The 14,615-nt window shown below is 41.2% G+C and overlaps 1 protein-coding gene across 1 annotated transcript in view; it reads right to left on the bottom strand.

The window, feature by feature from the left end:
• The window catches only part of LOC112228549 (delta-sarcoglycan), a 100,901-nt gene that overhangs the window by 67,302 nt on the left and 18,984 nt on the right, over positions 1-14,615 (bottom strand). The window contains exon 2 of the mRNA XM_024393958.2: positions 6,490-6,675. Coding sequence (XP_024249726.1) covers positions 6,490-6,675 — 186 coding nt within the window. The remainder of the gene's footprint in view (positions 1-6,489; positions 6,676-14,615) is intronic.

The following is a 14,615-nucleotide window of genomic DNA, read 5'->3' as shown; positions in this document are numbered from 1 at the left end:
ACTCATCTGTTTCTGACACGTGCCAAGACGTGTCTGAATCTGTACGCCCCACTTATCTCTCTTCCTGTTCTTAATGAGGAAGGTTTATAAGTATGAGTGAGTTTTACAGGAAGACCCAGGATAAGGACAGTGTGACTAATTACCATTACTGCTGACACATGATGTTAGTGAAGTTCGCCTTGTTAGCCCAGTCCAGAACAGTAAAATTATATGAATTTTAACGGTGGAACCCAGATATGACTACTGCCAATAGATCTGTCTCCGTTTCCCCATTAACTTTGTATCTGTGTGCTGCAATAGCAAGGAGTGCACTGTACTTTAATCTGTCATAATCTAGACCAGAGTTTTACTTGCATTAGAACATCCATATTTAACATGACGAGGAGTTCAGACAAGCACTAGGTCTGAAAGGGAGAGTGGGAGTCTGAGGAATTACAGCCTACTGTTTGAATCCGCTTGGTCTGGCATCAAGCTTGCTCTGTGACTGGACACTGACTCTGACTCCTACAGCTAGCTACTTCCTTTGATGTACTTTTAAGACACAGAACTGCAATTACTAAACGCTCATAAAAAGACAGCCTAGGGGATCAGAGACCTCACCAACTCTGTCATTGAAACACAACCAGCTCCAGCTTCTCAACCGATACTTATTGCTTCCTCCCCAAGAGTTCAGTTAATTCTGGGGTGAAACTGCCCAGTAGGCCTGTGTGTGTGTGTGTGTGTGTGGGGAAACGTGCAACGGAAGAGATTTGACTCATTCACTGTTGACCTGTAGCTCTGGCATTCTACGCTTTGACAAGCTGCTTGTGAAGATGGATAGAGTGGAGGCTTGAATTAGAACTGGCAGTGTTGTGGCAGTGCTGTTTATGATATGAATAACATTCTACTGATGAAAAGATCTTATGTATCATGACAAAAAAAAACAAGTGACACCTGGAGGGGGTGGAGACAATCACAAGGACAGATGAAACAGATCAGGGCGTGACATTATGATCTCATGCAAGCTGGAAAATAGTGGCAAATTGTATTCCCTGAGAAACCTATCAGTCTGAAAATGGCTTATTTTGCATTACAATCACCTGGGAATGGAAATGTAATGGAAATATTTAATGAACATTTAATGGGAATATATTTACATTTCCTTGTCATGTTATTGAAATACTGAGGAGTGCATGTGAACTGTCATTCTGGGTTATACTGAAAAAATATGCAGCAAAGATAGTTAGTTCAGGACTGGACATCTTTTTGTAGAAATACATAATGTAAGCACGCACAGACACACACACACGCACTCCCACCTAAGGCCCCCACCCTCTCCACATTAATTTTCACAGTCCCACTGTAACTCGACTTTCATCCAAACCCCATCCTTGACGTGTCATGCAGCACTGTTGGGCTTCGGAGCAATTAAATACAACATAAATCTGTAAATTAGCCATCTGCTCTTCTGCCTCCATGGATCTCCAGTTCTGTCATCAAACTCTTTCCATACAACCTGTGACCTTGAGACCATTTAAAGTACATGAGACAGCAATACCTTTATAGTCCATGGGCCAGCAGGCCAAATTTCACATATTTGTCCACTTGGGGTGGCAAAGTCTAATGATAATTTTCATGTCTCTGGGTTATTTTTGTGGGTTATCGAAGGCAATTTGATAAGGTATTAACTTAATACAATACATATTAATGTATGAAACAATTGTAATGGTAATGACATCTATATGTGCCCACCTTGAGGGGTCCAAGGTCATACATCCATGCATTTTTTTGTCTATGGATCCAGAATGGACAGTATTGGGATGTGCTCTGTTATCACATGGTACACTCTTAAATTAATGGGTTTCAAAAGGGTTCTTAGGCTGTCCCCATATAATAACCCTTTTTGGTTCCAGGTAGAACCCTTTTTGGTTCTGGGTAGAACCCTTTTGGGTTCCATGTAGAACCCTCTGTGTAAAGGGTTATAGCTAGAACCAAAAAGGGTTTTTCAAAGTGTTCTCCTATGGGGACACCTGAATAACCATTTTAGGTTCTAGATTTAAAAAAATGTGCTCAGGGTGCTTTCAGACCAAATTGGTTTGGAGAGTATTTCCTTAGTTTTGTTCGTTTGGACTGGTACTTGGGCGTGCACTAAACAACTCACCATGGTTGTTCAAAAAGGGTGGTCTCTGTCCAATTTCATTCATACCATGGTGCGGTTCGCTGCAGGTGAGAACGTGGTCCAGACCAAACACAGGAAAATCACCAGAGGTGTGCATTATTATTGGTTGTTTGAACCATAACTTGATATCACTGAAACATTCTGTGAGTAGCAAAGCATTTATGAATGCATCCGATGCAGATTAAGGGAGACGGGGCCTATACTGGGGATATAGGCTACTTATTATAGCCTACTCACCTTGCAGTTACAGCGTCTATTGCACTGTTTCCTCCTGCATGTTGTTTGAACGCAAAAGCGTAAGTAATATGAAGTTTGGGACAAGATATGCTTCTTGATAATCATAGATTCATTTAACGTGAGCATTTTTTCAAATAAACAAATTACTTGAACATGTAAAACATATGGTTTTGTTTAGGCATTTTAGTTATTTGACATTTGGCAATGTGAAAAAGTACAATGTAACAAACAATTAAACTCTGATTCGAACTATAGCTCAGAACTATGTATGAAAACAACCTAAGAGTGTACCCTAGAATCTGATAACTATACCACATTTTAAACAGAACAATGAGACCCTATATAAATTCATCATAGATTTAGTCTATAATCAGTCCCAGCAGCCATTTATTTCAATGGGGAGGAACTGCATTGATTTTAAATGGCCAGAACTGAATAGAATAATTGGTGTAATAAGACTAATAATGGCTTAAAATTTGTGTTATAATGAGGACAACACAACATGATAGCCCAAGTATGTCAGTTATATGTATTTAGCTAAAAATTGTCAGAATTGCTGAGTTTTGTAGCCGTTTCAAATATATTACATTAAAACAAACGTTCAAGAAGCATTCACGGATGTCTAGTCATTAAAATGATACTGAATGCAAAATTATTCTATAAATTCTGGCACCATCAAGGAATATGATTTGAAACCTGCTCCGTTCATTGCACCCTGTATGAAATCACATAGGAATACATTACGCCCAGAAAAGAGGTCTGTTAACTGGTGAAGTATTAAAGCCTTTATTGATCGGTCTCTAGTTACACTATTTATGGAAAAATAGGGATATCGTAGTATAGGGCCTACTGAAATATGTATTGGTTTTTGGCTGCTGACGGTTGTTGAGGGCATCAGCAATGGTCCAACTGTTAAAAGGCTGGATTATTTTCTAATCACCAATTGGATCATTTATATTAAAGGTTCCAAACAGTGAAAATCATGTTTTTCATCAAATTGGATGATATTTGAATTAAGTTCATAGTCGGTTGACATAATTATGAAAAATGACTGTAGCTGGTACATTGACAAAGTTGATCATAAAGTTACTGGTCCCCTCCCCCCGTGTCAAACGCTTGGAGCCAGGAGGCAGGCATATTATTCATTCACTTCATCAAATTTGTAATGATATGCATTTTAGAAAATTCAACATCTACTCTGTCTGCTCAGCTTCCCAGGCATCCACCGCAGCAGGAATGCTGTGATATAAAATCAGCTTTCCCAAAAAAGAATGGGGGATATGCTGTAAAGTCTGTGAAGACAGACCCAACATGCTGGAAGTCATATTAATTCGTTTCAAATCAATTGAGGATTTCAGGCACACAAAAAATTCCATATGCAAACATTGAAAAGTTTCACAAAAAAGTGCTCAACCAAATATTGTATATTTACAATTGAGCACTTTAAAAACACCAGAAACACATTGTAGAATGAGTAGATCAGGACATCAACAAATTCATAACATAATAACAGTAAATAAAAGGACATTCAATTCACTACCCATTTAACATATTGAGAGCATCCTGTCGGGCTGTATCACCGCCTGGTCGGCAACTGCACCACCCACAACCACAGAGCTCTCCAGAGGGTGGTGCGGTCTGCCCAAAGCATCATTGGCCTTTAGGACACCTACAGCACCCGATGTCACAGGAAAGCCAAAAAGATCATCAAGGACAATAACCTCCCGAGCCGCTGCCTGTTCACCACGTTATCATCCAGAAGGAGAGGTCAGTACAGGTGCATCAAAGCTGGGACCGAGAGACTGAAAACAGCTTCTATCTCAAGGCCATCAGACTGTTAAATAGCCATCACTAGGCGGCTTCCACCCGGTTACGTAACCCTGCACCTTAGAGGCTGCTGCCCCATATACATAAACTCGAAATCACTGGCCACTTTAATAATGGAACACAAGTCTCATACGTTATGTACTGTATTCTATTCTACTGTATTTAGTCTATGACACTCTGACATTGCTCATCCTAATATTTATACATTTCTTAACTCCATTCTTTTTCTTTTAGGTTCTGTGTATTGTTGTGAAATGTTAGATATTACTGCACTGTTGGAGTTATTACGGGTGTAGCATTTCGCTACACCCGCAATAACATCTGCTAAACGTATATGTGACAAATACAATTAGATTTGATTTGAAACATTTCCCTTTTCAAAAACATTACAGGTTCCTGGATCTCCACTTCAACGAGGGGAAGCTGTGCGAGATATCCATCCCAGGCCTGACAAGGAGGCCATAGCTGGAGGAGTCTCCCGCTTCAATCTTCGGGGTGACTGACGCCCGCTTGATTGAAGCGGGGTACATTAGTCCCCATCCTCTCCTGCTCCCCTCCCCATCAATCTCTTTTTTTTACGTGATATGTCTCATTTTGTTACTTTGTATCGTTTTATTCAGGCATTCGGACGAGAGATGAGTGTCACAAATTGTACAAATTAATGGGGTCCTGCACATTTTAGGGAGGCTGGTTGCCTATATTAGGCTTATAACAACAACAACAAAAAATGTGTCTCACAATTATTTCTCATCTTTATTTATCATGAGTGTTCATGTTGATCAATATTTCAGCTATGCTGGCCAATTGTAAATGTCTGATGAATACATATTGTCATTTACAATGCTTATGCAGAAGCACCAATAAATTGTCCATGTTGTTTTCATGTACATTCCTTTATGCCTAAGTTTCTAAGGTGACTCAGGCTTTACTAATTCATGTGAAGAAGTGTATCAGTGAACTGTCTTCTCTAATTAGATGCAAAGCAATATAAATATATTTGCTTATTGCTGCTGTTTGTCTGATATTCAATAGTTCATTTTCAGTTCTGTTGACCATGAGAGCATTTTGCAGAGAGAATGGGGTGAGGTATACTATTTAGGCTTGGAATCATGGAATTAATACTTTTTTGTTTACCTTGTTACCCGGGAACGACCACAAGGGTGTTTCAAAGTGCTGTCAGTCAAGGAGAGCTCATGAAGACAGGCTCCCCACCCACATACATTAATCTTTTAAAGGGACTGTAGTTCCTTCCCTACAAGGATGATGGTAAAATCAAAGTTTTATACTGCAATTTAACTGGATCACTTTTCACCATGACATTCCACTTGCCATGACATCCCACTTGCATCTATTTGGATAAAGGTTAGAACCCTTATATAGCCACCCAGTGTCCAGCGCAGATGCAGACGGACACACCAGTTATCCAAATTGCTTTGGGTAACCACACCGATAGACCTCGGAGTGCAACTCAGATGAAACTCCACTGTGAAACATCAACCTGTTCTCATGGTTTATTCAGACAAGGAGGGGAGGCATGCAGCACTACAAGTATCTGACTCATCGCAGGTCCTGAGGATTACTAAGCAAAAAGCAACCAGACACTCAAACGGCATGGCTCACAGGGCTTGAGCTACAGACTAATACAACAGATATACAGAGAATCACAGTGGAAATTAATGTCAAACTCCGCAGTCGAGAGCTAGGTACTGTATACACGGCATTAATGTGAATGGTACACATGTATAATATACTTTAGTGTATGGCCCTGATGTCACCACTCTCCTTTGCTGATCTCACCCTATGACAATAAATGCCAACCTGCATCCTGCGCTGTCACCTCTTTCCTGTGCAGGAAGTGACAGTGTCATCGGTTCTAGACTTGTACTTTGAGGCCGTTGTACTAAGCATGCCCTCAGTTGAACTCTCTCCGTGAGAGAAGAAAAGAACAGTGGGGTACTCGGAAGCTAAGATGCAGGGATGAAAGTAGAGGAGAAATAGAAGGAGAGACGAGGGGAGGAGAGAGACCCCTAGCTTGGAGTTAGCTAAGTGGACTAAGACCATATCAGATCGACCACTGAGAGTGAAAATGAAGTCGCTGTACTAAAGTGCCACAGCTCGCAATTACCAGCCCGTCATTATAGTCCCCCTGTGGAGAAAAACCCTATTATTCCAGCACACTTGTAAGCAAATCAAATAATCAATGCCCCAACAGTCATAAAAATAAATCACAAATAAAAAGAGACTGGCAGGTAGGGAGTAGGACTTACTATGGTGAAATTCATGACCTTTACTATCCAGATGGTTAAAGCGAGGTTGACCAGGATCAGGATCATTAACAGGAGCACAAAGAAGTAAAGGCAACGTTTCCGCCAGCCGTAAATTCCCACTTTGTACACGTGTGGTTTCTCTGAGCTCTGGACATTGTTCCTATGAGTGCACTGTTCTTGGGTCATCTGCAAGAGAAGAAGAAGAAGAGGGTAAGTGACTTCCTGTAAATTAAGCCTATGCATTCTGAATCCAACATGCCCCAAACAGTACATTCTGGCTCTACTGTTGAAGCCGTAGTCGGCCATTGAGTTCGGACACAATGAAAGACAGTTTAGTTAGGAAACAAACTGATTCATTGTCCCATAAGCTTTCTATATATCCATTACTCCCTCTCTGCACCATTGATGTGCTGATAGTGTCCATTAATGATGATTCTAATTGTCCGCCTGTAAAGTGGGAGAAGGCACTGTTCACTTCAAGCTCCATAATAATAGCCTAATAACTCTGTGCAAAATACAATTTTACTTTCTACAGTGCTTTGAGTGGCTGGCTCCGCTGCCAAAGCCAATCACATTTGACAACCACACACCGCTAACTGGTACAAATGACACTAGACAGCCCTCTAAAGCCAGTCAGCAAAACCAAAAATCTGATTGTACTGTTGCACTTCAGTGTTTGTATGTAGGGCATAGTAAACGGTAGGCATGTGCAGGGACACATTGTTTTGATGATGATGGTGATGATGTTGATGGAGAACATGACATTTACTTTGTGCATAGCTCTTATATTTCAGTCCTGAAGTTCCATATGAAATAGTGTGTACCAGTGTTCTTCCATACTTTTTTTCCTATTTTTTTTTCTCCTCAATTTTGTGGTATCCAATTGATAGTTACAGTCTTGTCCCATCGCTGCAACTCCCGTATGGATTCGGGAGAGGTGAAGGTCAAGAGCCGTGCGTCCTCCGAAACATGACTCAGACAATCCGCACTGCTTCTTGACACAATGCCCACTTAACCCAGAAGCCAGCCACACCAATGTGTCGGAGAAAACACCGTACAACTGGTGACTGTGTCAGCGTGCATGCACCCAGCCCACCACAGGAGTCGCTAGTGCGCAATGGGACAAGGACAGCCAGGCCGGCCAAACACTCCCCTAACCCAGACGACGCTGGGCCAATTGTACGCCGCCCCATGGGTCTTCCGGTCTCGGCCGGCTGCGACAGGGCCTGGACTCAAACCAGTACTCTAGTGGCATAGCTAGCACTGCGATGCAATGCCTTAGACAACTGCACCACTCAGGAAGCACTTGTTCTTCCATCCTTACAGGTGCTCCAGACTAAATTGGTGTGGTTCAGAACAGGACCAAATACTCTGTTACCTTCCATGAAGTCTAGTTTACCACGTATTGCACCTCCAGGTTGGCATCTTCCATTTCCAAAGTAAACATTGAGTTTAGAGCAGAACTGTGCAAAAACAGACTTAGTGCTTGATTAATTTAACAGGGGGTGTTGGTACTGGCTCAAATCAAGGCTTGCAGACTGTGGCTCACTCAACCTACACTACATCAACTAGGGGGGAGGAGGTTCCTTTCAGTCAATCTCACCAGGTAGCTGGTGATATAAAAAATGTATGTGGATACAGCTGTCAGCAACCCCAGGTGGTGTGTACACGCTGTACAGTACAGAAACAAACCGACCGAGAGAAACAGGATTCACACACAGTATTATTACTGCAAACATGACTGTTTGAGTATTAACCATAACCCTGTTGGAGGCCATCGGTAAATCGTATCTCTGTGTGACCCACTGGTGGGTCATCTCACTGTACATCAGCCACAATAACCTCCTGTTGTATTACATACAGAGTTAGTCCCCTCATACATATACGTCTACTTCACACTATAGGGACAAGCCAAGCCAAGCTTTACTTGGCTGGCTTGGTTACGCATCCACCATAGTTGCTGTAACCGTGCTGGAAAAAGGACAATGTGAAAATAAAATATCCAAGAGGTTTGGGTGGGCCTATAGTGTTAATCAGGCAAAAGAGTCAACAGTGTCACCCTTGATTTCGGGATGAAAAAATGTGAGCGGATAAATCTGAGGGCAAACCATGGTATTTTACACCCAAAAGGGACTGGTGCACAGAAGGAAAAACTGATGCGCCAGGAAAAATAAATGGAGGCCCACCAGAACACTGCCATTTGAAGGTTTCATCCCGCTGTCTAGCTACCGTCTAATGATAACTAGATAGTTAGTTAGTGCCTAAAGAAAGAACAGCGGCACAAAACAAAGTCTGTTTCTGATCAAAGGCATCCCAAGCATTGCTGAATGTTGTTGGTTCTTCTCGCTTGCCAAATCACTGGGCATCTCTCCACTAGGCTCTTTTATAGACAACATGTGGTTCGGTACCAGATTCTGCCAACTTCTGTCCCAGTTCTCCATTCAGAGGCAATGCCTGTCCAAATGTGAAAATACACAAAATGTCCTCTACTGTGTCTAATGCAAGAGGCTTCTGAATGGATCCTAACATTGTTTATGTAATTTTAGGCTGGGAAGAAGCAGACTTGAGATATAATACATTTACTGTATATGCACAATTATGGGAAGAAAATATGCCATGAGCACATTTAACTAATTAACATTTTGCCATTCACAAGCAGTCCTAATCTTCACTTTCACCACACAACATTTATAAGAGCTATCTAGTCCATATTGTCTCCTTTGCCTCATTGTCTTATTACATGGACACACTGTTCCACTTTACATAATGTAGATATGCATGGCCAATTAAATCAGATTTCTTTTAAAGGTCATGGCATTACAGTCAACAACCTAATGAGTGTTGAATCTGCTCCAAATATAACAAAGTGTTCTCTCAGTCATTCATAAATCATTGAGTTCCAGCTACACAATCAACAGAATGCATTAACTAACGCTTGTCTGAAGGTGAGAATACAGCCTGTGATTGCTGTCTGCATGGCACAATGAATACTATCAGCTCAACATGCTCTGTATTTTTACTTTATTACAAATACAGCAGGAGAGTGAGCTTTTCAAATCAAGCTTACCAATGAGCTTTATAACCCTGATTAAGGCAACTTGGCAAGGTATGTGTGTGTGTGGCCCTCTATGACTGTTTTTGGCTTACAATGCCCTCCAACATATATACTTGTATAAGATAAGATACCTCTGAACATCATTGTTTAATGGGTATCAGGGCCCATGTACTGAAGTCACCCACTCATCTAAATTGCTGTATTCATGTTAAAGAACAGAGGGATACATACCATTGGATTCAAAGACTCAAGTCTAACTTAATTCAAAAAGTACTGTTGCAGTAGAGGCCAAATGTATCTCTATCCATGTAGTGATTTTTACATCACCAAAGTCAACAAGCCCTACAATTACCATAATATTACTTGATTGAGGTCTCGCTGAATATCTGAGCGACCACAAGTAGGGCAGAGAAAGTCTCAGCCAAACTATTCCAATTTGCTTCAAACTGACACTACTTCAAAAATGTTGAGGAGGAATTACATGAGCTAGGGGTTGAAAGGAGCAGCACTCCGCTGTGTTTAAGACATGTGGCCTCAAAGTGAGGGAGAGAGAGAGCCCTCCACATGTGTAATTAAAGACGGGATTAAGGAGAGAGGCAGGGAGGGATAGACCAGAGAGGGAGAGAGACAGAGCGACTTCACTATCAGAACTATACTGAAATCAAATATCAAATTACAACTTTCAAATAAAACAACATCCATAATGAAATGCTGAAACTGAGCAGCCCTAAGCTGGAGGACGCACTGCTTAAATTATTAAACTTAATGCTGGAAATTGGATGTTTCCCTGGAATCTACAATGAAGGTCTAATAACGCCCATCTATAAAAAAGGAGACAAATTCGACACCAATAACTACAGAGGCATCTGTGTATGCAGTAATCTGGGAAAGATATTTTGCAGCATAATGAATACCAGAAGCGGTTTCCTCCCCAAACATCACACCTCAGGTCACATTTACTCCCTCCACACTCATAAATCTAAATATCAAAAGGAACACAAGAAAAGGTTTTGCCTGCTTTGTAGACTTCAATTTGGCACGATGGACTATTAAACTAACTCCTCCAAATTGATATGGGGGAAAATGTATTACACCTTAAAATCCTAATGTATGAATAACAAATGTGTAATAACAATTGGAAGCAAAATAACAGAATTGTTTTCCCAAAGACGTGGAGTCCAACAATATTTATATAAATTAACTACCAAAAATGTTGAAGCAATCTGCAGCTTCAGTCCTCACCCTCCATGACACACATATGAAGTGCATGTTGTACCCTGACAACTGAATTTTGTTGTCACCCACAGAACAAAGATTACAACAGAGCCTGTCCCTTGTAGAGCAGTACTGCCAAAGATGGGTACTAATAGTAAACTTAGAAAAAACTTCAATCATGATCTTTCAGAAGAAAGCCAGATCCCAGTGAAACCAGTACCAGTTTACCTACAGTGGAACTACACTAAAACACAGTTCCAGCTATAATTACCTGGGCCTGGAGAAAAGTTAATCAGGGGAGTTTTAGGCTGGCTGCAAAGGCCCTGAGTGAAAAAAAACTGAAGAGCATTTCTTGCTATCAAATCCAGAAATACAAATATCCCAATAAATATTAGGTTAATAAGTGAGTATACACAATGCCCACAGAAAAATAAGTGTGTGTACGGTATATACCTGCGTATACCCTCCACTACAACACTGCTCAGAACAGCCTCAATTTGTCAATGCATGGACTCTACAAGGTGTCTAAAGCATTCCACAGGGATGCTGGCCCATGTTCACTCCAATGCTTGTCAAGTTGGCTGCTTGTCAAGTTGGCGTCTACTACCATACCCCGTTCAAAGGCACTTTGTATGTGCGCTATTCACGCTGAATGGAACGCTGAATGGAACACATACACAACCCATGTCTCAATTGTCTAAAAGGCTTAAAAATCCTTCTTTAACCTGTCTCCTCCCGTTCATCTACACTAATTGAAATGGATTGGATAACAGGTGATCATAGCTTAAGGGATCATAAGGGATCATAGCTTTCACCTGGTCAGTCTACTGTATGTCATGGAAAGAGCAGGTGTTCCTAATGTTCCCTTTCTCTAATCACCATTATTTATATTTTGCTGTTGTTGTTGATGATGTCACTATCTCACTTTGCTTTAGAAAGTGGCCTTGTAATTCATGCTAATAAAGCTTATCTGAATCTAAGAGAGAGAGAGAAAAACAAAGGAACCCTCCCACCGGTCAGCTTATAGTGTGTTGACAGGTCAGAGGGAATCAAGCGCATCACGCTTCTCGCCTCCCTCCCTTGGGAGAAGACAGTGATCGCAGATGCATTGGACTCTCTCTCTCTCCCTCTCTCTCTCTCCCTCTCTCTCTCCCCGCTCTCCCCCTCTCTCTCCCCCTCTCTCTCTCCCCCCTCTCTCTCTCCCTCTCTCTCTCTCCCTCTCTCCCCCATCTCTCTCTCCCCCTCTCCCCCCTCTCTCTCTCTCTCTCTCCACACTATGAGAGGCTAACACCTTAATCATTAGATTGTCATAAATGCTGTGGCAGGTTGTTGAATAACAGGTATCAGCCACAGTGGAGTGTGAACAGTGTACAACAACTGCATCCAAGAGGAGGTCTCTGGAGTAGGGCTATGATGATGTGGAGAGCTGTACTGAACTGAGTCTATTGCTCAATAATACTGTGTCGTTCACACATGTTGCCTATCAGGAGATGGTGTTCTGACATTCCAGCCAAATGTGGGTGTATAATCAAAATGGCATACAGTACATGCCATCCAAATGCAGTAAATTCAAATGTAACATGTGACACATGGAGAAATAACTACCATCAACTATCTATAAATAGCTATGGCCATCCACTCTTACAATAAATGGTTAGCTGGAAACTTGATACTAACAGTGTCTCTTTAAGAGTAAGTGTTTTTGATACTGCTTCTGTGCTTGGAGGCTGACAGATAGAAGAGTATGTGGATCTCATAGTTTCTGTTTAGCCCCTGAATTACAAAGGGATTGAGATGGAGCCAGAGAATATGAAACACCTTGTACTGGTTCAGTACCTCTCTCCCTCACGTACGCACACACACACATAGAGATAACACACACAGGAATACACAGACAAAAACACACACAGACAATAGCACACGCAGACAGGAACACACAGGCATGACCATGTGCGCGCGCACACACACACACACACACAACACACACACACACACACACACACTGTTGCTAGGAAATACTCCACTATTGGAGGGCCTGCAGGGGATGGGAGCAGCTAAAGGCTTTATTTAACCAGATGGCACACTAGTTCTCTCACCAACAATATGACAAAATATTAATTCGGGACAAGAGGTGCTTCCCTTTCCCAGTGTTCATGTACATAATATTTACAATAGCTTTAGAGTCCTTGTATCTTCACCCACACATTTTCCCCATTATCTTAAGATCAACAGGGCTACTTTGAATAGGAACATTTGCTGTCTATTTAATAGGGATTTTGCATATCAAATAAGAGTGTTTACAATATCAATTAAAACGTATTTTCTAATGTCCTTCTAAATGAAAATCCCTGATTGAGTTAAGGATTTTTCAATAGAGAAACCACAAAGACTCAGATAAAAGTATTTCATATTAGTACATCGGACTCAAAAGAACATGTTTGGCCACTTTCATGTAGACTTTCAGATAAAGCCAATGAATTTAATCTCTCTTGAGATCTCAACCCAATTATTACTACACTCTGCTTTCTTCTTGAGCACTTCTTGTTTTACATATTAAATGGATCCAATTCCATGTCAACCGAAAAGGTTGGGCCACAATCATAAGACAATTTCACTTTCTAAATTAGCAATTTCTTCAATAGGGTTGGATACAAGTAGCCGGTCAAGCAATTGCAAACAGTGGGGAGAACAAGTATTTGATACACTGCCAATTTTGCAGGTTTTCCTAATTACAAAGCATGTAGAGGTCTGTAATTTTTTATAATAGGTACACTTCAAAGGTGAGACGGAATCTAAAACAAAAATCCAGAAAATCACATTGTATGATTTTTAAGTAATTCATTTGCATTTTATTGCATGACATAATTATTTGATCACCTACCAAACAGTAAGAATTCCGGCAATCACACACCTGTTAGCTTTTCTTAAAGAATCCCTCATGTTCTCCACTCATTACCTGTATTAACTGCACTGTTTGAACTCGTTACCTGTATAAAAGACACCTGTCCACACACTCAATTAAACAGACTCCAATCTCTCCACAATGGCCAAGACCAGAGAGCTGTAGAAGGACATCAGGGATAACATTGTAGACCTGCACAAGGATGGGATGGGCTTATTTATTTATTTTTATTTTACCTTTATTTAACCAGGTAGGCAAGTTGAGAACAAGTTCTCATTTACAATTGCGACCTGGCCAAGATAAAGCAAAGCAGTTCGACAGATACAACGACACAGAGTTACACATGGAGTAAAACAAACATACAGTCAATAATACAGTATAAACAAGTCTATATACAATGTGAGCAAATGAGGTGAGAAGGGAGGTAAAGGCAAAAAGGCCATGGTGGCAAAGTAAATACAATATAGCAAGTAAAACACTGGAATGGTAGTTTTGCAATGGAAGAATGTGCAAAGTAGAAATAAAAATAATGGGGTGCAAAGGAGCAAAATAAATAAATAAATACAAATTAAATACAGTTGGGAAAGAGGTAGTTGTTTGGGCTAAATTATAGGTGGGCTATGTACAGGTGCAGTAATCTGTGAGCTGCTCTGACAGTTGGTGCTTAAAGCTAGTGAGGGAGATAAGTGTTTCCAGTTTCAGAGATTTTTGTAGTTCGTTCCAGTCATTGGCAGCAGAGAACTGGAAGGAGAGGCGGCCAAAGAAAGAATTGGTTTTGGGGGTGACTAGAGAGATATACCTGCTGGAGCGTGTGCTACAGGTGGGAGATGCTATGGTGACCAGCGAGCTGAGATAAGGGGGGACTTTAGCTAGCAGGGTCTTGTAGATGACATGGAGCCAGTGGGTTTGGCGACGAGTATGAAGCGAGGGCCAGCCAACGAGAGCGTACAGGTC

This window comes from Oncorhynchus tshawytscha, linkage group LG30, assembly GCF_018296145.1.
Source record: "Oncorhynchus tshawytscha isolate Ot180627B linkage group LG30, Otsh_v2.0, whole genome shotgun sequence".
Classification (NCBI taxonomy): domain Eukaryota; kingdom Metazoa; phylum Chordata; class Actinopteri; order Salmoniformes; family Salmonidae; genus Oncorhynchus; species Oncorhynchus tshawytscha.
Note: the sequence above shows the minus strand (reverse complement) of the source record. Positions and strands in the feature narration are given on the sequence as shown.